The sequence below is a fragment of the Acipenser ruthenus genome, chromosome 1, assembly GCF_902713425.1.
Source record: "Acipenser ruthenus chromosome 1, fAciRut3.2 maternal haplotype, whole genome shotgun sequence".
In the NCBI taxonomy this organism is placed as follows: Eukaryota; Metazoa; Chordata; class Actinopteri; order Acipenseriformes; family Acipenseridae; genus Acipenser; species Acipenser ruthenus.
The window spans coordinates 92,298,866-92,326,805 of NC_081189.1; the positions used below are offsets into that span (position 1 = coordinate 92,298,866).

The 27,940-nt window shown below is 36.8% G+C and overlaps 1 protein-coding gene across 6 annotated transcripts in view; it reads left to right on the forward strand.

The window, feature by feature from the left end:
- Positions 1–27,940, forward strand: part of palld (palladin, cytoskeletal associated protein) — a 155,588-nt gene that overhangs the window by 93,044 nt on the left and 34,604 nt on the right. For 4 of the 6 annotated variants that reach the window (XM_059032131.1, XM_034034838.3, XM_059032135.1 and 1 more), the window contains one exon: positions 403–721. In XM_059032131.1, coding sequence (XP_058888114.1) covers positions 403–721 — 319 coding nt within the window. Of the gene's footprint in view, positions 1–402; positions 722–19,458; positions 19,677–20,067; positions 20,117–27,940 lie in introns of those variants that run through there. The other 2 variants (XM_059032149.1, XM_059032155.1) reach the window with 2 other exon arrangements.

Below are 27,940 nucleotides of genomic sequence, written 5' to 3' on the forward strand. Positions count from 1 at the left end.
CTGTGTACTCCTACAACCAAATGCATCCCCCCCCCCCATGCCAGTTACTCTGACCCTCACTGTGGAAGTCAATCTCCTGCCCCAGCACCACTTTCTCACCACATGCTCATCTCAGAGTTGAGTCCCCTTGCCTTGCTCTAACATTTTTAAAGACAACCTCCTGTAAAAACAAAGAACATCAGAAAAATAATTTGTGTAGTGTATGGTAAATTTAAAGAATGAATTGCTTTGGGGCCGGGAGGTTTTGTTGGTTAAATTAAACAATTTACAATAGAACATGGTTGGAACAAAGAGACATTTTGTGCACCCCTGAGTTAAATCATTCCTCAAGAATTCAATATTAGAAGAAAGATGCTTGGGGTAATAAATAATCAGGACTATCTTTATTTGTATTTTTGTAAGTTCATGAAGAGACCACTAGCAATGGTGTTTCTGCTGAAGCTGGCGTTTCCGAGGACCAGTCGTTTCTCCCTCCGCCACCTGCCACTGAAATCAGTTTCCTGGATCTACCCCCCAAGAAGCCTGGCAACGAGAATGTCCATGTGAACGAGCTGGAGATCTGGCCGAGTGTGACCGCTCTTCAGCTGCAACTGAGTCCCAGCCAGGTGAACGGAGCTGTCAATGGCCAGACCAGCAATGGGCAGCCTGCACCTCTCCCACCACCACCAGTCCTCCTCTCCCCAGTCAAGGAGCCCCCTCCACTGCCTACTAAGCCAAAGCTGTAAGTACCCACTTTGTTAGGGTGTCCTTAAGTGCACAACTTAAAATACAACAACATTCCATGACATAAGATTCTAGGAGCATTTTCTGCAGAGTTTTTACTGTATATACCTCATGCATATACTCACCCACAAAACTATTTTTGGAAACCATATTCAGAGAGATCACAGGGCATCAGAAATTTTAACCATTATTGTTATACAGAGCTGGAAATCAGTGTAAAGTATCGCCCACTTTAACTGTACTGTACATCCTTAAATAATGTACAGACAGGTTTTATTACATATAGGGCTGTGTTCAAAGGTTCGAAAGTTCATTCACTAGCCAGGAATTTGAAGGTAGTTCTAAACCTTCAAAGGTTAACAGAAACCGTTTGAATACTATAAATCACACATTAAATGTCACTCACATGCAAAATTCGATATTTTGATTTGTATAATGTATATTACTAAAGCAAAACTTGTTTTAAAATACACTACATGTGAATGTTTTATTCCATTTATATCGAATTCCTGTAAAATAATAGGATTTCCAAACAAATAAAAACTTGTAACTATGGTGACGTCACCAGTAATCGGTAATGTGTTCCGAATGTTCGAAGGTCAAAATGTACCATTCGTTACAGTTCTAATTACATATGTCGAAGCTTAAAAGTAAGTAAACAAATAAACAAGTAAAGAGTAGTGAACAAGTTAGGGTTGTTGCCACTGAATGCTTTGATGGATGTGTTTCATTCATAAGATTGTAAAGGCCCTTATATAATAGGTAACAGTGATTAATACATATGAAGGTTTGGAATGCTGTTTCTAGCTGTAGGAATACTTGTCAAGGTCTAACCTCCTATAGCCAGATACAATGCCAACTAAGGAGCTCTCACTGTCGACTAGGTAAATAAAAAAAAAACATATTACTATAAAGTTTATTTTTTCACGGTCAACTCAGCAGGATATATATATATATATATATATATATATATATATATATATATATACAGTAATAGCATCTACCATTAGTCTACAGCTATGGCCAAAAGTTTTGCATTACCCTACAAAATTAACACATTTTTTTACACAGTCAGTCGAATAAAACCTGCTGAATAATGTTACGTTAACATATTGACTTTCATACCACTTTGTAGTTTTCCATATGCTTAACTGACATGCTTAACTGACAAAAATTGAAAAATGTGGCATTTCGAAATCTAACATGAAATACTCTACTACTATTTATTATTATTATTATTATTATTATTATTATTATTATTATTATTATTATTATTATTATTATTTATTTCTTAGCAGACACCCTTATCCAGGGCGACTTACAATCGCAAGCAAATACAAATACATTCAAGTGTTACAATACAAGTAATACAATAAGAGCAAGAAATACAATAATTGTTGTTCAAGTGTGACAAACCACAATTCCATAATACAGCAGATAATAGTGATAGTTACATCAGGATATGATTAAATAGTGATAGCTTCCGGTAGACTTTTGCGAGATCGTTTTGTAGCATCAGTTAATTAATTAGCAGTACTTTGCGATTTCCCAATGTTTTATTAAGGCAGTTTCACACAGCTGTGTTAGAGGTTACCACCATTATTATTTCCTCCACTGACTCAGTGATGTCTGAGCTGTTTGAATTAAAACACGACTTGTCAGATGTGTTCTCTGACATACAATTAAATACAGTACTCTTTATATGCTCTCATGTACCATATTTTAAATCATTTTATTTGTTTTGGTGGTATTTCAGAAAATTATATATATATATATATATATATATATATATATATATATATATATATATATATATATATATATAGTGCCTTGCATAAGTATTCACCCCCCTTGAGTTTGGAACACTAATGTTCATTTACAATTTATGGGGACAATTTTTTTTTTTTTAAATACTATAGAGATAGTTGCAGCTAAGCCATTCTAAACAATTTTCTTGAAGTTTATCTTTTTCAAATAATAAAACATGCCTATTTTAACAGCAACAAGTGAATCTGTGCAGCGGTGTGACAAAATCAGTAGAACCTTTAGGTGACGTAATCGCACACGAAGACACAAGCCTGATATACGCTCCTTGCAAAGGAGCCGGCTCTTTTGTACAGCGGTATCGGCGCTATGCTTTAGTGCGAGAGGTGCCAGGTTCACGCCCGCCCTCCACCTGTGTGTGGATTGCCTCGCCCTGTGTGATGTGCCTGCCTGCATTAACCGAGATCGCTACAATATGTTGAAATGTCGTTCGTAAAGAGAATCACCTGCTATATATGAATATGAAATATTTTCAATTTTTGTGAAAGGTTTTTAGTACATGGAAGCCTGTATAAAAATCCAGTCAGTTTTTGCTTTTTTTTCTATATCTTTTGTTTCCTTACCATGGTGCTTGAATATTAAAAATATATAGACATACATCATGTTCCACAAAAAAATTAATTGTTATAATCTACAAAGGTTATACAGTGGCTTTAATACAGAGGAAATATATCGGCGTAAAATACATTTTATCAAAAATAGCCTTCAGACTTCATCAGTGTAGCCTGTGTGTAGATTTTGCAGCAAAAATATTGTGTCGCAGCCTTAAATCAGTGTTATATCCGGTGTTTTGTTTTGTCCAGTCCCAGTGGTTTTTTTTGCTTTTTTTTCACAACATTGTTGGTATCAGCTGAGAAATGACAAGACACACAGTTTGTTTTGTTCTTGTGTAAATCTTTTTACAATGATATACTGCAGCCCAGCCTAACTTCACCTCACTTAAATGTAAATTGAGAACAGGGCCATCTCTGTGTATTTTCGACTGTTTTATATTTTTCTTTCTTTTTAAGTTAAGGCGGCAAACTGTACAAAAAGAGCATATTGCTGTGATGAGAGAAGTGAGCTAGATTAGTGTCTCGCTAGAAGACAAATGGAAGAATGAAAGGAAGCCGCACACATTCCAGTTGGAGGAACATTATAAGGAATGAAAGATAAGGAACAGCCCAGTGCTGAAAGAAGATGTCCCGTTCTTGTAATTAAAAACAAATATCACGTCAAGTTCTTTTCAGATAAGGAAATACAAATGTGTTAAAAAATGTTAAACATTGATTATCAATGCTGTGCACTACTGTAGTAAAAGAAGGGAGTATCATTAGTGCACCTTGGGCCTCATTTACTAAAGGGCACTAAATTTACATGCCATAGCACGCACACTAAATTTACTGCGAGACATAATTGAATGCACACGATAATGTCCGAGACTACACGTGACCACCTTCATATAAAAAGCCCCAGCAGTCCAGGCGTATCTTTTGGTCAGTAGCGTATTGTGAAGGTGGAGGTGGGTTTCATTGACCGAAAATGAGCGATCAACAGACACAGCACTCAGCAGGGAACAGGCAGAGGCAACGTAAAGTGAAACTGCACTGCTTACGTTTTAATTTGAACATGTATTCCTTGTCTGATGCAAAAAAAAATATATATGTTTTTTTCCTTTCTCCTTTACTGCATATGCAGTAAAAGTAACGTTGTGCAATGGCGTATTTTTCTTTGTTCTGCTTACTCAAGAAATATTAATTAATGAGACGTTGCCTCAATATATATATATATATCGAAATCCTCAGATAATGTGATTTCATGATCTAAGTTCTGAGTTTGAAAAAAATAGCATTGACTTGATTGTAATCCTTGGCTGTAATCTCAGACTAGTAACTAGAAATTACTGTAAAGTGCACAACAAGTATAAATGGACATCCTTCTATGTGTAAATAATTGTTGATTGCAATAACAGTTTTGAGGGTCATCTTTCGCTGTCTAAATCCATGTATGACTGACAATGAGTAAAGGACGCTAAACTGCTTGTTCATCCACAGTATGTTTTCTTATAACAGTGTTCTTTCAGGTCCAGATGGCATGACAGAGTTATGCCTCTCCCGAGATGGTTTAAAAGTGTCTCTGGAAATAAAGTTCCATTCCAGGGTTAGCTGAATGTCAGGAAGTATAATTATGATTGATGATACACTCGCTGTGTCAGAGAATACCTAGCAACAGACCAGTTGACCTTGTGACTAAAGCAAGATTATTATTATTATTATTATTTATTTCTTAGCAGACGCCCTTATCCAGGGCGACTTACAATCGTATGGAAGGTCATAGCTATAGCATTGTTTCTTGTGTAACATAAGATATAATAAATGCACAATATATGCATATTGCATAAAGTGAACAAACATAATCTATAATTTCACATTGCAGATTAAGCAATCATTACCAAGTCATTTGTTACATGAATATGGAATAGAAAACAACTCAAAATAGGCCAGTCTGAGGGTGCTTATGTGGCTTAATCCTAAACCAGTGGTTTTCAACTTTTTTTAAAAGTGTACCCCTTCTGTCTGATCCTTAGTACCAGGGATATATGTACCCCCAGTTGAAAATCCCTGTCCTAGCTAATAATGATGCACTGCTTCAAAAGTGCATCAAAACATATGAACTACATCAATTATAAATTCTCTGTGTCCATTGACTAGTATTTTTAGGTTCAACATTCAAGATTGATCACGTCCTTCTGTGTGACTGCCACACATTACACATGGAAACTCCCCCATTGTGAACATGATAATCTCCTATAGACCTTTCAGATTGCGTTTGGTTATTATCTGATAAACTGTTCATTTTATACACATTTTAAACTACAGACCCTCCATATGTTTCTGCGTTGGTTTAAAGTGTTAACTGCTGTGTTTTTATGCTCCAAAACATTTGAGAAATGCCTGGCCAAATGAGAAAAGCTTTTGATACTGAGCATGCAATGGGCTCATGAACAATTCAGAGTAACGGAGGAACACATGTTCATTGTTCAAATAGAAACATACATTTTCTAAGGCCCAATGTAATTAACATTTTTGTTGAACATTGAGGGAGAGTATACATTCATACAAATAGCAAATGAGGAGCAATATTCATTTGGATTCAATTAAAATCATCACAGATGTGTTAATTGATTCCAGATAAATACATTGTCCTACATTCACTCCCAGTGAGATGGGCTTTTCTTCCTGATACACTGAGGTTGCACCCAGCTGCATTAATGGCTTCTTCCCAACAATTCTACAGTGTTGTGTAAGTTACTTTTAAACAGTTATCTATTAATTACTTGAACACAATTGTAGTGAGTTACAGTAACAATGTAACTAGTTACAGTTACAAGTAGTTACTTCTCAAACCAGTGTCAGTACTCACAGAGCATGGTAACAACAGTTACCAAAAAAAAGGAGAGAAACAATGTTGGTCTAGTGGTTTGACCAAAGGATGTCTACTCTTACAGTAAATGCTAACTCTTTGTGCCCTTGTTCCCATATTGCTGGGTGATGATCGACAGAAAATGTCAAGTCTGTGGAATCCTGTATATCCAGGGTTTGAACATCAAGGTATTTCAATGAAGAATGTGGAGGTCCTGTCAGGTTGACTTCCATTAGATCTGATAATGGCTATACAAAGGATCCCACAAATAGGGTTTTTGGAGGCTATCTGTCATTAAACGTCTGAAAACAGGAATGAAAGGGTGTTTCTGTAGCAGCAGACTAAGGGGAGAGGGTTTAACTATTTTAAAAACTTACACTTAGAGACATCTGGATGTGGAACCTGCCTTTAGGGTCAGCTATCGGCAGCGATAGTCACCCTACATTGACCTTCACTGGGCGGAGTGAACTCGCTGTACATCCTGCTTGCAGACCTAATGAGGAGTTCAGTAGCCAAGTCAGAAAGTGCTCCTCACACCCTCCACAACAGGATCTTACTCATCTCATAGTAAACGTACAGATGGCTGCTGACTGAACCCACATTGCGACAGATAACCAGTCCTGTCTTGCCAGTTGATAGCATTGCATCACTATTTAGAATTAAAACAGTTTGAAAGTGTATAAGCAATAAGACAATAAAAAAGAATCTCCTCTGCAAATGATCATCTCTTTTCATCGGTGAGGAAGGTTTATAGAATGCAGTGTTTAATAGCTACACTCTTTTGTAACAAAATAAAAACATGTTGCATAACTTTGTTAACAATGCATGAATTAATATAAATCCAGTATAATATAAATGAGCATCAGACAGTTAAAGTAAATAGTTTAATTGCTATTTCTTATGACATTTCCATGTGAATCACTGTTCGCGTGTAAAGATAAAACACGCCTCATCTTGATCCCAAACTGACTACAGTGCCTTTCTTCCCAGCGTGTCTTCTGTGCATTCCCTTGCTTATCTCATGATAATAACTCTCAGGGTGCCAAGGCAATCTGTAACTTTGATAACACTTACTGTTCCTGCTAATTTCCATTAGCCAACTCATTTGGCATCAGATTGTAACTCTGTTTCTCTCACAATTCATTTAAGTGCCTGACATTCCAGGAGTGAATTTGGAAAGAATGAGGTGTTGTGGTTGGAGTTGGCATATTTGTTTGTTCAGAAATATCAGCTGTAAAATTGTGCGTAGCAAGCATAGAAAGAGCTATTGGAAAACATGGAAATTTGCCATCTCCTTTAGCTCTCAAACTACATTGCTGCTTGGCTACCAAACTCACTGAAACGGTCAAAATTACGAACATTTCAAGCATGAGTTTAAAATAGTAACGTAGTTGTGCCACACACATTGGGCTCTCTTGTAATGATCTAAACCTCCTCTGTGGCAGATGTCTTTCCACTCTCAGTAAAATAACCAGCAGTAAAACACCAGTAGGATTTTTTTTGTCTTCTGCTCTTCATATCATTAAAATATACCCAATTAACTTGCTCTACAATATCACTACATAGTTTTTCATAATTTAATATGTTTTTATAGTTCCTTGCTAATCTAAGTTTTACCATTGTTTCCTTAACATTTTACTGCATTTTACTGCCATATCACATAGAAAAGGAGACAAAAAATATGTGTTGATCCTTTAGGTCAGGAGTGGCCAACCCTGGTCCTGGAAAGCCACAATCCAGCAGGTTTTATAGGTAACCCTTAAATCATCAATTTCTGAAGAATGTATAGTCGCAGATAAAAGTATTTGGGAAGTCAAGAAAATGAGAAAACCACAAAGAAAGTGATTTCTATCATTTCTAATTGTTTTACTGAAATATATAAATTAAAGTAGAGATTAAGCTTTATAATAAAACAACATATTATTACATAACATGTAAAAATAACATGCAAAAACTAATTCATACTTTGACCAACATATTTCATATTAAACCCATTCGTTGCTAATTATTGACAATTATCATGATTGAAAACCAACACCTAATGATAATTATAGAATAAAACATACATATCATCAAGTGCTGAAAAATAAATTGGAAATTTGTGATTAAAAAAGCAACAACAATGGTTAAAACTAAAGATTACAGCAACAATCTAAAAATGGCAGTGATACAACTAAATGAAAAAAAAGAAACTACCAGAAAAATAGCAGAAAGACTCAGTTTACCGGAAAGCACTGTGTGGGTTATTATTGACAAACACAGGAGAACAAGAACTATTGCAGCTAGCTCCAGGTGTGGAAGACCAAGGAAGATTCCTGCAAAATCTTTGCATTACTGCAAAAGATTTGACACAAGAATTGAGAGAAGATGGTCAAGAAATTCACAAGTGAACAATTCAGTGATATCTTAACAAGATGAATGTCTATGGGTGAAAAACCAAGATGCAAACCTTTGTTAAAAACAATACACAAAAGAAAGCGGTCGAAGTTTTCCATTGAATACTTGAAGAAGCCTGATGATTTCTTTAACCACATATTATGGTCAGACAAATCCAAAATAAACTTTTTTCATGAAGAACAGAACAATATGTTTGGAGGAAGAGAGGAGAAGAATTTAAAGAAAAGTTCATCATGCCCAGTGTTAAACGTGGTGGAGGTTGTGTGATGGCATGGGCTTGTTTTTCTTCCTCAGGCACTGGCGACCTTTGTATTGTAGAAGGATCAATGAATGCTGCAAAATATGAAGAAATTTTGCACTCTCAATTTGTTACCCAGTGCAAGAAGGCTTATTGGATGAAAGTTTGTATTCCAGCACGATAATGACCCTAAGCATTCTGCAAAGTCTACAAAGGAATTTCTGAAAATCAGGAAGACTTGAATCTCATCCAGATGTTGTGGACTAACTGAAGGCTGCTGTTGCAAAAAGGAAACCAAAGTCGATTGCAGAACTCAAAGCTGTATGTGTTGAAGAATGGGCAAAAACATCTCCGGAAAGACTGCAAGCTGTAAAGGAAGCAAAGGTTGGGCATACAAAATACTAACATAAGGGTACCCAAATACTTTTGTCAAAGTAGGAAATTAGTTTTTGCATGTTCAATCGAACAATTATAAATTACAGAAATCACTTTGTGGTTTTTCTATTTTTTTTTTAACTGCCCAAATACTTTTGTCTGTGACTGTAAGTTAATTTGTTCAATTAAATTAGGAGTGGTCAGCTCTGGTTCGTGAGAGCTGCAGGGTGTTCAGGTTTTTGTTCCAAATTATCTCTAAATTACTTAATTGAACAAATTACTACTTAAATTGAAAGAAAATACTGCGTAACTAGTAAAAATTAAATTGTTCCAAGTGTTTAGAAATTGATGATTAATGGTTACCTATAAAACCTGCTGGATTGTGGCTCTCCAGGACCAGGGTTGACCACCCCTGCTATAGGTAGTGAGAATAGGGTAAATCACCAGTCTGTTTTCACCAAGGCTAGCTCTCCCCCCATTGACAAAGTGATTAACCTAGCCCAGGCAAACTATAAACCACATTTATTGAGACAAATTAATCTGACCCAGTCTGAACACAGTGCTTTACCAATCTAATTTAGTAAGCTGACACTCCACAAATTGAACAGTACTGTAAGTCAGCTCGGAACGCATTACTTAAAAATGACATATAATTCAGTCGTAAATCTACCACCACTCGTAATGACAGACCAGAGCAATTCCACGGGTATAAAAGAAAGCTGATGCTTCTTCAACATAAAATCACTAAAGAAATTACAAGTCTGGTGTTCAGTCTTCAATGCAATACATTATTTTATGACTGATAAACCATCTGATCCAAAAGTTGGTGTTTTACACAGCAATTTATCTTCAGTTGGGCAGCAGTGTGGATTAGTGGTTAGGTCTCTGGACTCTTGACCAGAGGGCCGTGGGTTCAATCCTACACTGCTGCTGTACCCTTGAGCAAGGTACTTGCTTGAGTAAAAACCCAACTGTATAAATGGGTAATTGTATATAAAAATAATGTGATATCTTGTAACATTTATAAGTCGCCCTGGATAAGGTTGTCTGCTAAGAAATAAATAATAATAAAATAAAAATGCAATACAATGGTACTATTATGGTAAGGGTCTGAATAACATATTACTATGTTTTTTTAAAATAATGTGCACCCTGTTCCAAATTTAGATACGTGTACAGTATGTGTATGATATAAACGGACACTGTCTGCAGTGTGGCAGTGTACTCAGGTTAAATATTCTACAGTGTATAGTAAACTATGGTGATTTTGTTATAGCATACAAAGGGTGCCTTATATACAGGGTGTGTGTTAGATTTTGAAATTACAGAATCAGTATTATTTGGATATTTTAAACAGAAAACATGACATTGTTATTTACTATTTGGATGACAAACTTTTAAATGTATATGGTATCTAAACAAATCAGCCCATTTACAAGTAAATAAGAATTCCTAAATATGAGGAAGTGGTCTGGTTAACCTAAAGTCTTTACATTTTAGTCACAGCGGATCTATGAGGTCATCATGTTGAAATGTTTCATAAGTGGTTTGTGGAGATACAAACAGTAAAGACAGCATCTTGTTGAGGCGGTCCCCTAAAGGATTACTTTGTTTAAACAAATTGTTTATAATGATTGTGTGTTAATGTATAGCTCTGAAAGTGCAGAGGATTTAAGGGAGATTACTGATCCAGATAATTGCACGTGTTTCTTAATAATGCTCCCGTCTCGTGAACTTTGTAGGGCTGTTTAATTTTTTTAAACCACGCAAGAAAGAGATTGCGTGTTCAGGGGCGGGGAGTTGGTTGGATATCTCACTTGAAAAACAGACAGCAAATGAATGTGGCTAATCACAGAGAAAATTGAAATTGAAGGAGGCCCAAAATCAAGATGTAGAAATCAGATACAGAAAAGATGTGTATAAAAAATGACCTTTTTTGGCCTGCGGTGTGGCTGAAAAACTTTGAAATCGTTGAAGTTTTAAATATGCTGTTCATAAGAACATAAGAACATAAGAAAGTTTACAAACGAGAGGAGGCCATTCAGCCCATCTTGCTCGTTTGGTTGTTAGTAGCCTATTGATCCCAGAATCTCATCAAGCAGCTTCTTGAAGGATCCCAGGGTGTCAGCTTCAACAACATTACTGGGGAGTTGGTTCCATACCCTCACAATTCTCTGTGTAAAAAAGTACCTCCTATTTTCTGTTCTGAATGCCCCTTTACCTAATCTCCATTTGTGACCCCTGGTCCTTGTTTCTTTTTTCAGGTCAAAAAAGTCCCCTGGGTCGACATTGTCTATACCTTTTAGGATTTTGAATGCTTGAATCAGATCACTGCGTAGTCTTCTTTGTTCAAGACTGAATAGATTCAATTCTTTTAGCCTGTCTGCATTTGACATGCCTTTTAAACCCGGGATAAATCTGGTCGCTCTTCTTTGCACTCTTTCTAGAGCAGCAATATTTTTGTAACGAGGTGACCAAAACTGAGCACAATATTCTGTGTGGTCCAGTGGTTAAAGAAAAGGGCTTGTAACCGGGAGGTCCCCGGTTCAAATCCCACCTCAGCCACTGACTCACTGTGTGACCCTGAGCATGTCACTTAACCTCCTTGTGCTCCGTCTTTCGGGTGAGATGTAATTGTAAGTGACTCTGCAGCTGATGCATAGTTCACACACCCTAGTCTCTGTAAGTTGCCTTGGATAAAGGCGTCTGCTAAATAAATAAATAAAATAAATATTCTAGGTGAGGTCTTACAAATGCATTGTAAAGTTTTAACATTACTTCCCTTCCCAGCACTGAGTGTCCAATAAATAATGAACAGGTCCTCTTAGTAGGCCCTCCCGTGTCTCAGCAAATGTGTTTGTAATGTTACTGGCCTGTAGTGTATTACTTTTACAAGAATGTCCACGGGGTACATAGGGAAAACAAAGAGACACTTGAAATTGAAGCCATTTCAGCTGCAATCATTACAAAAAAAAATAGGGGAAAAAATCCAAACCTTTGATGTGGAACACAGTCTGCAGCAGATTTTATCAACCGGTTGGCAGCTGTAGAAAGTGTACATATGTCAAATCACTCTTCAAACAACCCATAGAGTACTTCTTGTAGTAATTAAATCTCATCAAGACAAGCTGATGTTAACCCAGGAAAATCCCAGCTGCCGTATCCAAACATAGCCCCCTATAAATACAAGCCTGCTCATTGCAGGGCCTGAAAACGTACCTAAGCAGAGGGTAAGACTGGGCTGGGTTAGTCCACAGGCTTGTTCTGTACGTTGGCACAATAGTTTAATTTAATTCTGTGTTTATACAGTATAACTACCTGCTAACTTGCTACACCAACCCATTGTGTGAATTTCCTGCAACACCATTTGCAATGATTTAAGGAAATTAGATGACCATAGTCTTTAAAAGGAAAATTAGGTTTTGACAAGAGTGGCAGCTGCAGTTACTGTCAAGTGATTATTTTCGTTTGGTTGTCTTTCAGGTTTAGGGCTTACCGTGTGTCACAAATTGAAGAGTTTATATTGCCATTATCTACATATGCATCTGTCTGTACACTGCATGCAGGTTAGAGTAGTTTACTGTCCTATGTATATACATTAATATGTACAACTGACCCTGACTGTTTCTGGTGTTTTCTCATTCAATAATACTGAGATATGGATTTAATCAACAAGCACAGTTTGGCATAGCATGAACCAGTTAGTGTCAGCTGTACATGTACAGTTATTATTAATCATCATTGATTGGAAGAAGAATGTTATATGGAAAGTGTGTTGAACAAGTTATTCTAGGATTTAAACCTGGTAATATTGGAGAAAAATTGTCCAACAGTGTGCTCAAAATGAAGTATATATGCATCCCTTTCTTCCATAAAAACATTAAATGAATAACATTAGGCATTAATAATGACACATAAAAAGTTAAGCTGTATTTAATATCTGGAATTATGATGGTTAGGAAGTGGTCCAAAATGTTCAATTGTTAAATGCAATGTCTATGACTCACACATGGAGGTTAACAAATGGTTTAGTTTATTAATTGTAAAGCTGCCATTACTAACTTTCAAAAAGTGTACATTTCTAGTGAAGGAATGTTGGGAGATAAATGGTAACATGTTAGTTGAAGAAAAACATGTTACCATTAAAAAACAGATTATTCGGTCAGTAAGAAGAAGAAAATACAGTAATATTGTCACATTACTTTGTATGCAACAGGTAAAGTACATGCGTAGAAAATCAATTGTGCCAGGGTGGGAAAAATCACTTTGTATGGAGGTGGCCATTTGGCCCATAGCTTTCAAAACCTGGTGGCCAAGTGAACTTTTATGGTGGCCAACTTTTTCAAGTGGGGACAATATGATGAGACATGTATATGTTGTACAGACATTGCTTTTGCATACTTTGTTTTCATGTAATGGATGTTTTTTTTTATTATTATTATTATTATCTTTAAATTGTGGGAGGGGAACTATATACAATTGATGTGCCAGTGAAGTAACTCCATAAAGTGCCAGGGATCTCTTTACATTAAATGCCAGGGAACTCTTTACATTAAATGCCAGGGAACTCTTTACATTAAATGCCAGGGAACTATTTTCTGTGTGCATAAAATGCCAGTGAGTGAAGTATATACATAAAATACCAGGACATAGAAGTATAATAATCAAATGCCAGGGAAGACAACTATATACAAATTCCAGGGAAATGAACACATTTCTTTATTTTCCAGTTACTGGCTAAAATACTATCTGTTAACTCCTCCTCGTCATCTTCAGTTACATTTTAATTTTCATGGAGTTGGCCAGATGTGGATTTTCCAAATCCAAATGCAAATAAATGTGACTGTTGCTTTAGTTTCTTTGACATTTTATTTAGGGTAAGTAAGAGATATTTTGAGAAAATGTTTTTTTCATCCCTTGTTGTTGTTGGGGTGACGGGAAACTACTTGCTTTTAAAGTTTTTTAGTTTCTTAATTCTCTTTAAGTTGGCAATAGCCGTCTCTTCCAAACTACAGACAACGTAGATTGAATTTGCAATGATAATTTCCGCTGTTCTACCCTAATTTGACTGGCTGGTGTGCCTTACTATGGAAACAGAAAAAGAGGTCTGGTTCCATGAAAGGATTGGCTCTGCGAGATCAACAGGGCGGTGCAGATTCTGACAGTGAAGCGAAAAACCTATTGCAGAACCAAAGTTCTTTGTATATACTGTTGTATATATTGTAAATGCTTAGTCACAAATGTTGCGACTTTAATGTCAAATCTACTGGCCATATTGAAATTGAAGATCGCATTTGGCGACCAGACAACCTGATTTGAACCACCCTGAATTGTGGACATGCAGTATGATTTAGAATACAAATACAGATGTTCGAATGACTGATGTGGTCATAGATTCCTGAGAGGAGAAACCAGGGATTGTCTGTCATCCAGTTTAGCTACTATAGCTATAAGGTCTTTAGCCAATGCTGCCTATATTCCTGTAGGACATCCCAAACATTCCTGACGGACGTTGGGGTGTTACAAGCGGAACATTGTTCCTTTGTAAATGGTATGGTATTCTTCAATTGGAGAAGACTTATCAAATGTTTTGCTTTCACAAAGTTAAAAACTTTGGTTTGTGGAAGCCAGTTAAGTAATTTCCTTTGCAGCTACTCACAGTATCCCCATGTCCCAATGCACCAGCTTAAAACCATCAAAGCAGCCACATTCTTGTTTGATAAGCAGGGGATTAACATAGGTTGTCTCAGTAACAGCAGGTCTAGTGTAAGGAGGTGTGTGCTGATTACATTGCAAGCATGTCTAATTATTAGGAATTTAGATTTACAATGCATTATGGTCAAGCATGTGAAAGTAATACATAAAATGTTAATGTTATAGTTCTTTGGTTTTGCAGTGGATATACAGTATGTTTTGTCCATGTGGTTGCTGTTTTTTTTTTCACTTATGGGTGGATTCAATCAAAAACATACAGACCCGGGCTCCCGAGTGGCACATCCAGTAAAGGCGCTCCGTGTGGAGTGCAGGATGTGCCCTACAGTCTGGATGTCGCGAGTTCGAGTCCAGGCTATTCCTTTGCTGACCGAGGATGGGAGCTTCCAGGGGGAGGCGCTCAATTGTCCGAGCGCCGCCCGGGGGGAGGGAGGGTTAGGTCGGCCAGGGTGTCCTCGGCTCAATGCGCACCAGCGACCCCTGTAGTCTGGCCGGGTGCCTGCGGGCTTGCCTGTAAGCTGCCCGAGAGCTGCGTTGTCCTCTGATGCTGTAGCTCTTGGGTGGCTGCATGGTGAGTCCGCAGTGTGGAAAAAAGCGGTCGGCTGACAGCACACGCTTCGGAGGACAGCGTGTGTTCGTCTTTGACCTCCCGAGTCAGCGCAGAGGTGGTAGCGGTGAGCTGAGCCTAAAAATAATTGGCCATTCCAAATTGGGAAAAAATAATAAAAATAAATGGCAACAACTAAATTAAAAGCAAAAAAAAAAAAAACATACAGACCCGACATTTGGTACAGTGGTATATATCTGGATTCAAGTATGCTAAGATAATTCTTTGTACATGGTTATGTGACCCCATTCAGTCACGTATAGTTGTCCTGTAGTTATTTTATAATAGGAATTGGGTAACCTTGTACAATGTATTTTAACAATTCAGCTGTTCATCCGCAGCATAAAATAGATGCTTATATTGCATCGCCTCTTCTTAGCTGTACTGACACCTGCACTACACGTTTACCTTCAAAAACTGACCCCAGGAATACCACAGTATAATTAGACTTCTTCAAGCATCTCAGTGTTTTCAGCCTGTAAATGTACCTAGATCTGGTGAGTATAACATTTTCACCAAGGTTTGGATTTCATGCAAAGCATTCTATCCAGATCCATTTGAAATAAAATTCTGCTTGACAGGTATTCATTAAGAAAGTAGACATTGGATACACCGCTGCAGTGTTTTACGGTATATATTACATTGTAGGTTTCTGGAACTGTGGTTTAGACATGTCTATTAAAATAATTACTCTGGAGTTCAACTCTTGTAAAATATAGTACTTGTGCGCTGTCAGTCATACTAACACTAAACACAAAGCACAAAGTTCCAGTTATACCTAGTCCTCGTCTCCGTCCCCACCCCCCTTTTTTTTGCTTGCGTGTGAAAGTTAATAAAATGTTTCTTTTTACACAGGATTTTGAAGCAGTTGTGTAAAACTGAAAGGAATAGAATACAGTAGGCTCTTAGAGCATATTTTCCATGGTCGTTGTGGCTCCTGCAAGCTGTAAATAAAGTGATGTTGTAAAGTGAGTGGTACCTGTGGGGATTGTTCTTGGCCCAGGTCTGGATAAGACTTCCTGTGGCTCTGGCACACACATCTGATGGTCCATTAATATGAGCTGTGGACACATTCCAGGTCAGGAATGCACTGCTGATTTTCTCATTTTATAAATTAGGTTTGCAACAAAAAAAATAGACTAGATAAGCTTTTTTTTTTTTTACTAGCACTAACTGATAACCTACCCCACTAGCTGATAACCTGCACAGATATTAATTTTTTAGGGCTTAACTCAACTCTGACTCAACTGTTAGTTTTATTGATGGGCTTGCATTTGGAAAAACGTTAAATATTTCAGTAAGATAGTTAAGATAGAGATATATATAAGCAACTGGGCTGTTTAAGAAGGTTAGGTATGTCACAAGATTGTCAGTTTACTGGTATACCATAGTATACTCTAGAAAAATGAAATACCAAAAAAATTAAAAGCATAGTGAAACACAGGAAAGCATTGGCACAGCATTTTAAAACAAACATGAGCAAGCATGTTAAATACACAGTACAGTAATGGAAACTGCAATTATGCAAGTGTAATTACCTTTTTGTTGCAGCAGTTTTACATGTACATAAGCATTTCTTATCATAAGGGACTAGTGCTTTTATTTCTGTTTACTGGTAAGTGTGTTTGTAACCTGTTTTTCTTCCAGATACCTCACTTTTTATGTGTGCATACAACAGACGTGGCCTTTCTCATTTACCACAAATTACTAGTGTTTTATGAGTTGATGATGCCTCTGCTTGTAGCTAATAAATGGGGTGGCCAACATGACCTATGTGTGTAACAACATAATTTTTATGGACAGTTTCCTGCTTTGCTGATGCTTTGGTAAAATTGTCCAGACCATAAAAGTTTAAATGCTTCTAAAAACGTGACCTCAATAACTAAGTTGAGTGAATGACATAGTTTTAAAGAAGAATAAAAAGCTAGGGAAAAAACAGTCAGAATGCATAAGTAAATAGACTTGTGGTCACCAATGATTTAGCAGAGAGGGCGAATAAATATAATCTAATTTATAAACCTTGCACACTCTTCAAGCTCCATTTGGAACCTATTCCCAAGTCATTAACTCTTTCAACACTACAGGCTTTTAAAGAGGTCTAGAAAAATAACTCCATTCTAAAAGGCATATATCATTTTGAATGACCTTTTTATGTATAAGAAACTATTCAATTAGTTATAGTAGGGACTTGTTACTAATTCTAAAATAAATACTATAATCCATATTTAAGTTTATTATCACTATTTATTTATTATTTATTTAGCAGATGTCTTTATCCAAGGCGATTTACAGAGACTAGGGTGTGTGAACTATGCATCAGCTGCAGAGTCTCTTACAATTACATCTTACCCGAAAGACGGAGCACAAGGAGGTTAAGTGACTTGCTCAAGGTTACACAATGAGTCAGTGGCTGAGCCAGGATTTGAACCAGGGACCTCCTAGTTACAAGCCCTTTTCTTTAACCACTGGACAACACAGAATATTGTGTTCAGTTTTGGTCACCTCGTTACAGAAAGGATATTGCTGCTCTAGAAAGAGTGCAAAGAAGAGCGACCAGAATTATCCCGGGTTTAAAAGGCATGTCGTATGCAGACAGGCTAAAAGAATTGAATCTATTCAGTCTTGAACAAAGAAGACTACGCGGTGATCTGATTCAAGCATTCAAAATCCTAAAAGGTATAGACAATGTCGACCCAGGGGACTTTTTTGACCTGAAAAAAGAAACAAGGACCAGGGGTCACAAATGGAGATTAGGTAAAGGGGCATTCAGAACAGAAAATAGGAGGTACTTTTTTACACACAGAATTGTGAGGGTATGGAACGAACTCCCCACACAGCCTCCACTATATAGCACTGGAGTGTTTTTTTTTTTTTTTTTTTTTACTTTTTACAATGGCATGCAAGATCTGGTCTATGTAGAAATGTATAATTCCCAACCAAATGCTGTCTTGCCCTTTTTAAATGGTTAGCACATATCCCAAGGGAGAAAAGTAATTATGTGAAATTGATGTTCTGTGATGACCTGCAGTGCACCAAGGGGGCTAACTTTCCAAAGAAAAAAAAACACAGAAACAGAATCGTAAGATTCACAGAAAGGGAAGGCAGTCCTTAAATGGGAAGGGAGGCTGTCAGATTGACCTCCCGAAGCCAGACTGCGTGGGGATTGACCAACATTTTGAACAAGACACAGAACAGCTCCAGCTTCCAAATAAGGAAGTCTGAACAGGGCAGGCTTTCAGAATACAAGTACTGTATGTTTTGGTAGAAAATTCAGAGAAGGGACCTTCACTGCTTTATTAAGCAGCTTAGTTGTGGACAATGTACAGTACTGTATAATATTGAATATCTATAAAACATTAGACTTTTTCCGGAAAACCTTAATATGTAGTATACATTTAGAATGTACTTGTTGAGTAGTTTAGGTAAACAGCATTTCATGAGACCAGTGAGGTTATGTGTGAAATACTACTTCACAAAACTCATGCTTTAAGAAATCCTGTTTTCAATAATTTATGGTTTGACAACACAGGTGGTTTACTGTAAGCTGCAAACATATATATGATACAATAATAGCCTATAATAATATTACTCGTAAACCCAAAAATACTATCCAAAGAATTGTATACAGTATACAACAATTTCACATCTAGTGTTGGAGATTTTTCAAGAACACTCCCTGTTACTTATTTTAATTGTTTAATGCTGTATATTTATATTTAACATGTTTTGTATTTTTAATCCTCCTTATGAAACTCTTCAATTCATATTTTACTGACATTAACATGCCCATCTTTTATTTTCACATCATAATAACTTAATACTGCCAATTTATTCAGTTCCACGTATTCTCAATATAGAGATGGTTTCCCTTTATATTCTATTATACTGTTAATGCCTTTTCAGCCTGGGCATCATGTAACATAAAGACCTGTATCTACCTATGGAAAAACAGTGGCATTCTCTCAGGACTCTTAACCCGATTACCACATGTCAGCTTTCTGGATAATACCCAACATTTTAGACTTGAAAGTGGATACTGCATCTTTACAAATCATCACCAGGTCCTTAATCTGCTGAACACCTAGATACGCCCCTTTTTAAAGACTCCCCCTCTCTCCCCCTCTTTTCTTTCTCTGTGGAATTCCAGGGAGACATAAGAAGGTCTTTTATTGTGAAAGGGAAAAAAAAGTTGTGCTAATGCTTTGCTCCACTGAGTCACGAAGTAGAGCTCTGTCATTCTCTGACTAATCTGTATATATTGACTACTACCTGCTTGAGTTCTCGGCATTCCCTAAACAACAGCATTACTGCCTGCATAACCAGCCTCCTCTCTGAGTCTTGAATGAAGGAGTAATTGCATGACACTACGACTAGGGTATTATTGAAAAGAAGAGCAAGGTAAGAGTGGTGAAACATTCCAGGTTATGTTAAATGTTTAAAATATATATATGCACATTAATTCCATCGAAGTTTAATTTATCAAAGTAAAACAAGTAATATAATCGACTGTATTATTTTCTTATTGCTTTTAATTCTACTTTAAAGTTTATGGTGTACCAACATGCTATATTTTCAATTCAAATATGTCAAAAGACAAGTGTGTAGTACAATTATTTAGTTCTGAAAGTTTTTTTTTTTAATTATTTGTGATTTTTTTCAAAGAAAGAACCACAACTTATTTTAAGAAATAACTACTTAGAGTAAGGGCCTCCTAATTGTTATGCTATGCTAAATACATCTACCACTCATCACTGATAAACTGGGTAATTTTCCTCTTGTATTGTCCTAGGGAGTTGATACTTGTCTGGGGGTTGTCTTTTGTTGTAGTCACGTATGAGGTAAGCTTGTATAATAAGCAATTTACTCCGCTTTAATTTCACACAGGGCTGTCTATGAGCTTGGTTTTTTTGTCTGTCCTTGTGCTTTCCTATTCCCGCAGTTAATCCTGCTTGATGATGTGTTTCTCATTCCAATGTGTAAAGGAATTTTTGCATAATTAGGAGCCCGGCATGATTTCTTGGCTCACCTTTTTAAAATAGCGGCAGAGGTATTCAACATTTCTGTGTAAGGTTAAAATAGGTATTATAATGTGTACAGCATATTAGGGAGGAAAAGAGAGAAAATGTGGTTATATTTTATGTGGTATGCATGCAATTAGAAGGCACGCTGGGAGAGTACGCGTTTGCACTGTAATGAAATGTTTATGGAAACTTAGACAGTTAGCTATGCACACTGGCCACTGAAAAGAACTAGCAGCTGTTTTTAGGAGCTGCTTTTGGATTAACATCAGGACATAAACTGGGCAACTCTGTATACAGATGTGAGAAGGAATGTAAAAGTTTCTGACTAGACCAAGGCAAAACTAGCAATTTTCTTTTTTTTTTTTTTTTTTTTTTTTTATAAAGGGGGGCACAGGATGAGCAAACCCGTTGCTTTCATCTGATGCTAATTGGGTATAACTAAAACCAGCAAGCCAACGTCCAGACAGATATGTATCTTAGCGCATGAAACAGTGCTTGTTTAACATAATGAAAAACAAGCCTCCACATAAAAGCTTGCATATCATAGAAAGTTTCAATGTATGCAAATGTATGTTCATGTTCAATGTACTGTAAGAAATTAAATGCACTTACAAGGTACACCCATGTCGATTTTGACAATGTATCTACGCAAAAACATTTGGCACAGCATTCGTTGTATATTACCATTTTGTCATCTTTTAAACCAAATAACTTAGTTGAGGTAAAATAAACTGTAGTCATCAAACATTTCGGGGTAGGGCTTCATCTGTTTGAATGTTTCTACTTGACTACATGACCTGTTTTTTTAATCGACCTGGTTATGTTTTACCATAGAATGTATGATCTATTGTTTGAACTTACGGATAAACAAAGGATTTAACTGCTTAATACCAGGAAATATTGACCAACAAAACTCTTCCTGCAGTATGAACTCTAATACAGGTTATACTTTTTACCCCAGCCTGTCATTTTCTTTTTGGTAATCTAATAAACCCAACAGTTTTGTTTTTTTCATTTTGATCCATTTTATTAATTCAGACTTAAAGTCCAAAATATTTGAAACCCTGCTTGTCACCGAATACAGCTTTCAAAGCACAGCAAAACAAGCATTTTCCAGCACAAAATGTGCATATGGCAGCCAGATAAGTAATTGAATACAAAGTCCAGGTAGATTAGCTGGTCACAATTAGAGAACCATCCAGTGTGTTATCAAATTACTCTGGTCTACCAGAGTGAGAAAAAAAAAAATCTGTTAAAAATAACTATTGGAGGCTAGTGGAAATGGTCTGAAGGAAACTGCAGACACTTCCAGATATGCTTGTCAAATCAGTTGATTGCATGTGTTGAACTGTGACATTGCGATTCTGTATGTTTTATCACATACCAACACCCCACTTGCGTCCTTTTTTAGACTAAACAGCCTGCATGTGTTAGTTTAAGAAAAGACCATTCTGCAAGCTTGTGGACATAACCAGAACACCATTCTTCCTTTTTGTTTATATATAACATAGTTTAATGGTTCAACCTCAAGCTAGCAGACTGGCATTGTCAAGGCAACGATGAAAAACAAACTAAGACAATGTTTCCTGACAGACAGAATAAAAGCACTTGGTTTGCATTTATTGTGGCTGGGATGGCCTTATTACTTTGGAAAAACAAATATAGATGTCTTTGTTTAAACTGTGATAGCTTCAGGCAAATGCTGTTTTATGACAGCGTAGTGAGTGCATCACTTGAAAAGAAATGGAGGTTATCTAATGCTTACAGGGCAGATATAGGAATATAGTAACTGCTGTTGTTGTATATGCTGATACATGTATACGTACTCAATGTCCTGACATTGTGTTTCTACACAATGGCACTGTATGTATGTAGTTCTGTGACATTGTGACTGTGACGGGTTGCTTTTTGTTTGTTTGCTTACTTCTACCTTCCGGCTGTTGGGAATCTGCAGTCAGTTTTAAAATGAGGCAGCTTTCAAGTCTGAACTGCTCACATTATGAGGGTTTGTCTAAAGTATCATGATGTCTGTTTTTGAACAAATAGGTTGCTATCCGCGGGAGCAGTGTTTTATAACTCCAGTCCCTCTGAATCACTCACAGTCTAAGTTTGTAATTCACTCAGGACCTAAATATTTATTTAAAATCTGTACTGCTTTCTACTGAACATAAAACAGTACACACAGCCTCTTAGACTTTCAACAATTTGTGGTTACCCTTCTGCCATTTTGCGGCTTCATATAACTAAGTAAAAACACAGACTGTTATTGATTACAGAAGACTAGGATGGGGAGACCACAGGGAATGGGGTTAGAAGAAAAGAGAAAGAATATAAGGGAATTTACTGCTGGTCTTTAACTGCCTGACACACTGCTGACAACTGATTAGAAAGGGATTCTGGCCTCAAGATGGTTTGTGCTAGGTGAGGATTTTTGTTCCCCTACTTTACTCTTGGTATGTAAACATACCGGTAGGTACATTACTTGGGTGTGGTTATCAGTAACTGAACATTACATTACCTCCCTTACTCAATGTGTGCTTAAAAACTTTCACAGGCAGTGTTTCAAAGTTGAGAGAGTATGGCCACTCTATTTAACATTTTCATTTCTGGAACTGACAATAATAGACTGACCACACATTTACTCTCTGGAGTGATTTCAACATTCACCACTGTGTATTTGCTACAGAAATTAGACTGCCTTATGTCTAGACATGAAGTAAACTGATGCGAGGCCAGTGTTTTTCTAAGCATTAAAGGTATTACTGCTCTGTATTTGTCAGATACAGACATCTTTCAAAATACCAGATCTTATATTCAAGAGGTCAAGGTTGAAAACGTACTTTCTTAGATTATTTCTTGGGTTATTTCCTTTAGGTTATTTAATGGCACAATTGGAATCAAATATTGCACCTATATGTCTCTTTTGTGTCTCATTTCTTAATAAAGAATGCAAATTGTTTTAAAATCTCTAAGAAATAGTTATGATTGGAACAAAGTTCTTAGACCCCTAAACATGATAAGCTAGTAACCTAAACCTGTAGGTGTCCAATTGTTAGACCGTTTGAGTTCCCATTAACTCTTTTAATGTTCAGACAAGCATAAGCAATAAAAGAGAAAATCAAATGTACAAAGGATAATTCACCTCTACCCCTTTACAGATATTGGAACAATAGCTCCATTCTGTGTTCCATCGAAAGTGTCAGGTCATGTTATCAGCCTTCCTCCCCCTTTTCTTTCAGTATCTTGTACCGGATTGGAGTAGTTTCACTTGTTCTGAACCATGCAAATACACCTGTTGAAAGAAAGGCATGCCATAAAAAGGTCAACAAAATTAGTAAGCCTCAATTAAGGGCCAAGCACAGCATGGATTTTCCCTTAGCCTCATGGGAGACATTCAATGCACAGTACGTTTATATACTCCAGTTTAACTCTAAACAGTCACAAGGCTTACCTGAATACTAGAGATTTTTAAAGTACACATGTTTTTTATTCCATATCCCCTCTGTAAATACTGTGCCAGAGCTCACCTTTTATTTCTCAACAACTGATCTGTTGAATGTCCAAACAGTAGACCAGGCCTCTGTTTCTGCACAGTGCCTTTCCAACAACCATTTCAGGGAATTGTTGATATAATCAATACATAGACTGTTGTCCGTTTTCCCCAGGCAGTATTCAAATAGTGGCCTTCTGACCCATGCCTGAGCAACTTTATCTTTTTTTACCCACACATTCCTTGACCCATTTGGAATAACGCAATACAGTGTCAATTTAATTATTTAAGTGTTTTAAAAAAAAGTTGATGTGTGAACAGGATGGCTCGTGGTGACGTCCGTCAGGCCAAGTAGACGGACAACAGTGCTGGGGTATGTAAGCGCTGCTGCACGTTTTAATAATAAATAAAAAGTTTAAACAAAACTTATACAAAACAAAAATAGCACGGTTGCCAAAACAAACAAACAGATACAAAAACAAGTAACGTGCTGGTTTATAGCCAGCACAAGTAGCAATTGTTTTTATTCTTACTTTCCTTATCTTCACGACTCACGTCTCTCATTCTACCTCCGAACACACCACCCTGTTCAGCCAAAGCTGCTTGTTTTTATATTGTGGTCGAGGGATTAACTGGCTATCAATTACCTAGTTTATCCCTCTGCCACTTTCGGCACAGGGTTTCTCATATGCATGGTCAACAGCCAGTTTGTCAATAATCACTCGTTGTTGACCACGCATTCTCACGATTTTATCAGGATGGGGCATTTTAACCCCATCCAGGCTGTAAAACAACAATAAAACGATGTGTTTTTAAATAAACACAAAACAACACATTTAAATAATAATAATACAACAACTACAAAATAACACAAAACATAATATGCACAGGGGCGGGGAGTACCCTGTCACAGGATGCAAAACAGGAAATTAGTACTGGTACTGTTTTTGACATGGTGGAGTGCGGTATAAAAATGAATTAACAGTTTTGGTAGCTTCTGGTACATTGGTTTTTGCAAAACAAATATACAGATCTATTAGACTGTGGGAAGAAATAAAAGAAATGAAACATGTGATTAGTTTGCAGAAAATTGTGTCTATTTTGTTTTCTATATATTAACCAACTAGATGTCTAGTTAAACATTGTAGTAAAATAGTGACACATAAACAGCCCACAATGGTTGAGCTAAACAACACTGACTAGTGCAGTCTCTAGTTAATTAGTGCTGGAGCAGGGGGTGGTTGATTTATCTGCAAAGGAGTAGACTGCTTTCTAAAGTGCTAGGATTGGAATGCATGGTATAATTTTGTTAAACGGCAGCCAGCTCACTTTCTAATATCCTGTTCACTTCTTAAGTTTCTGATCGTACAAAAAGTACTTCCTGCTCCGGAAACACTTAAATGGAACTTCATGAGAGGTCAAACTGGAACGTGGTCCATGTAAGGAACTGGTGATTTCTATAAAAGATCAAACATTTAAGACAGTCAACCAAATACAGACCAGAAGACTGCTGTCTTCTGATTCTGTTTGCAAAAGATAACCACAAAATGCCGAACTCCTCTGTCCACACGAAGAGCATGTTAACAAAAGAGGTCAGCAAAAGCAAGTCAAGTTAATTGAAACCTTAGAACACCAGCACATCAAAGGGAAGGACTTAGCAAGTACAACTTATTATTTTTCTTCTATTTCAAAGACTTAAGGAATTAGGCTTGTACAATCATGCAGGGGTTACGTGTGCTAAGACTCATTTATCCTTTTTTAAATTGTTTGATCAATGTTTTTTCAGTCCACGCTGAATGGGGATTTATCTCTGACGTTATTTTTTCCATGCTCATTAATGTGAAGACTTTTAGGGCTTCATGATGCCACATTAGCTGGGGTTTGCTCTGGTAGTTTAGTTCTAATCTGTTTGTTCAGTGAAAGACTTTGACTGTCAAGATTGTTTTTTTTTTATTAGTTTAGGTCATCTTCCACTGCAATTCCAGATCTGTGGTTGGTTGTCTGCTGCTCGTTTCTTAGGACATGTTCCAGGATTTAAGAAGTCAAGAGCTGGCTGTGGAGTCCAGCTTTCTTTTTTTTTATTTACTCATCAGATCCTTACTGATGTATTATCATTCTTAAGGATGACGCGGAACATCTCAGACTGGGGACTTTTGTCCTAAACATCAAACTTCAAATAGTCCATTTGTTTTTATTGATACATGGTGCTTATTCTTAACTGTCAAATATATGTTTAGGATAACTTTTGTACGCCAAGAAGCGTGTTAGCTGATTGTAAGATGCAGCTGTAATTTTACCTTGGATTCATTTATGATGCTTTGCACTTAACTGTCAGAAATCACAAAGTTTGTTCAGGCCAGGCAAACACTTTCTGGACCTAAACTAATCCGTGCAGACATAGAGGCTTAATTAAGATGATTCAACAGGATTATAAGTGATTGTTATCCCCCACTGGGCAAGAATATCCCTAGCAACCATACAAGAATGGCACAGTACAAATGTAAATCCAGTGGAATGAAATGACATCACAATTAAGTGACATCATTGCTTTATATATTTGGGATTAATCAAGAAGTTACTGTTTACTGTAACTGTTTACAGGTGAAAAGTTTCTATCTGTGAGGTTTCAGAAAATAACAGATGTTGTGAGTTTAGTGGCTATCTGTGCAAGTTATGAAATGATCTGAGCGTTGTATAAAAGTATATAATTTGAACTCTGACTGAATCTCTGATTGAATCATCTTGTCTGGCTTTGATGGAAGTATGCACGGCTATTTTTTTGATATGTTATTCTACATACTATGGCAAAGGTGCGATTTAAAAAATAATAACATTTTTTAAAAGAGAATGACAGGGGTCCCCAAGTGGCTCATCTGGTACAGCGCAGGTTTGCATCCTGGTTGTGCAAAGTCGTCGGTCTTCACTGGGGATTGCATTGTTTCTGGTGCTCCTATGGGTTAGGAAGGCAAAACTGTCAGGGACTGTTTCTCCTCATCACGCTACAGAGCTGGCCTTAGTCCTCCAGAGGTCAGTAGCTCTCTGACATCCGCTCTCGAGTTTCTGGGTGTTAAAGAGGAAGCTGGCTTATCCGTAGGATTGGGGGATGCCCACTGAGTGTGTGCAGAACTGCTGCGATGAGGGGAAAAAATTATAAAAATATTCCAAATTAGGGAGAAAATTGGGCACCATGAATTCTTACGAAATGTACGATCAAAGTGGTTTTCTAACTGGAGATATTTAAAATATGGTTGTACACTGTGTACATTGTAGCTAAGCCAGTCTTAAGCACTTAGCAAAAGTCAGCAAAACTTACCAGAGAAAAGACAAACTGGCCCTGTCACAATTAAACATCGAAGACAACCATTTCAAAAGAAAAGTTGTTGTGTTTACTGTAGTAATGCAATACAAGCAAACAGATCCTCATTTTCACTCTATAATTTCAAGCTATTTTGTGGTTTGTTCCTTCAGGGGAGTATGTTTACAGAAAACATTAAAATTACGGTGTCAATTATGTGTTGTGGGATGTGAACCCATGGGACTAAATATAAACATGAATTTTAATAGGAAGTTGTAGAATTAAACATCGGAAATCATGGAAGTCTTTGAGTCTTTTTAGACTGAGGCCAACGCAGTGCAATTGCCAGGAAAGATACTTATAAATAACTTCTAAATCCTTCCCAGAATAATACAGTACTTTAAGAAAGTGCATCTAAATCCAAAACTGGTAATCATTTATGAGCAGAGGAGGATTCATCAGTCTCAACTACATCAACTTTTTTTTTTTCTGTAAACGCAAAAAAAGTAGGGATCTCTATCTAGTCTAATATGATATGAGAATTGTCCTTTCTGGACATGACACCATGCAAGTGTATCAATTGTGTTTTCTTGGAGTTACTTATGTTTACAATAATACTACTATATAGTCCTCAACAATATATCAGTATGTGATATTGAAATGTTACATTTGTCTTTTCGTTCAAAGGGATTATTATTAAATTATAAGTATGTACTTCAAATGTGCGTGTGTTAACAGCCAATTTACTACACAGCACAGCAGCTACAACAGCCACTCCCATATGCACTTTGCACTCACTAAACATACTGGGCAGTGCATTTTACACAATTTGATTGTGATTTCTTGCACTGCACCA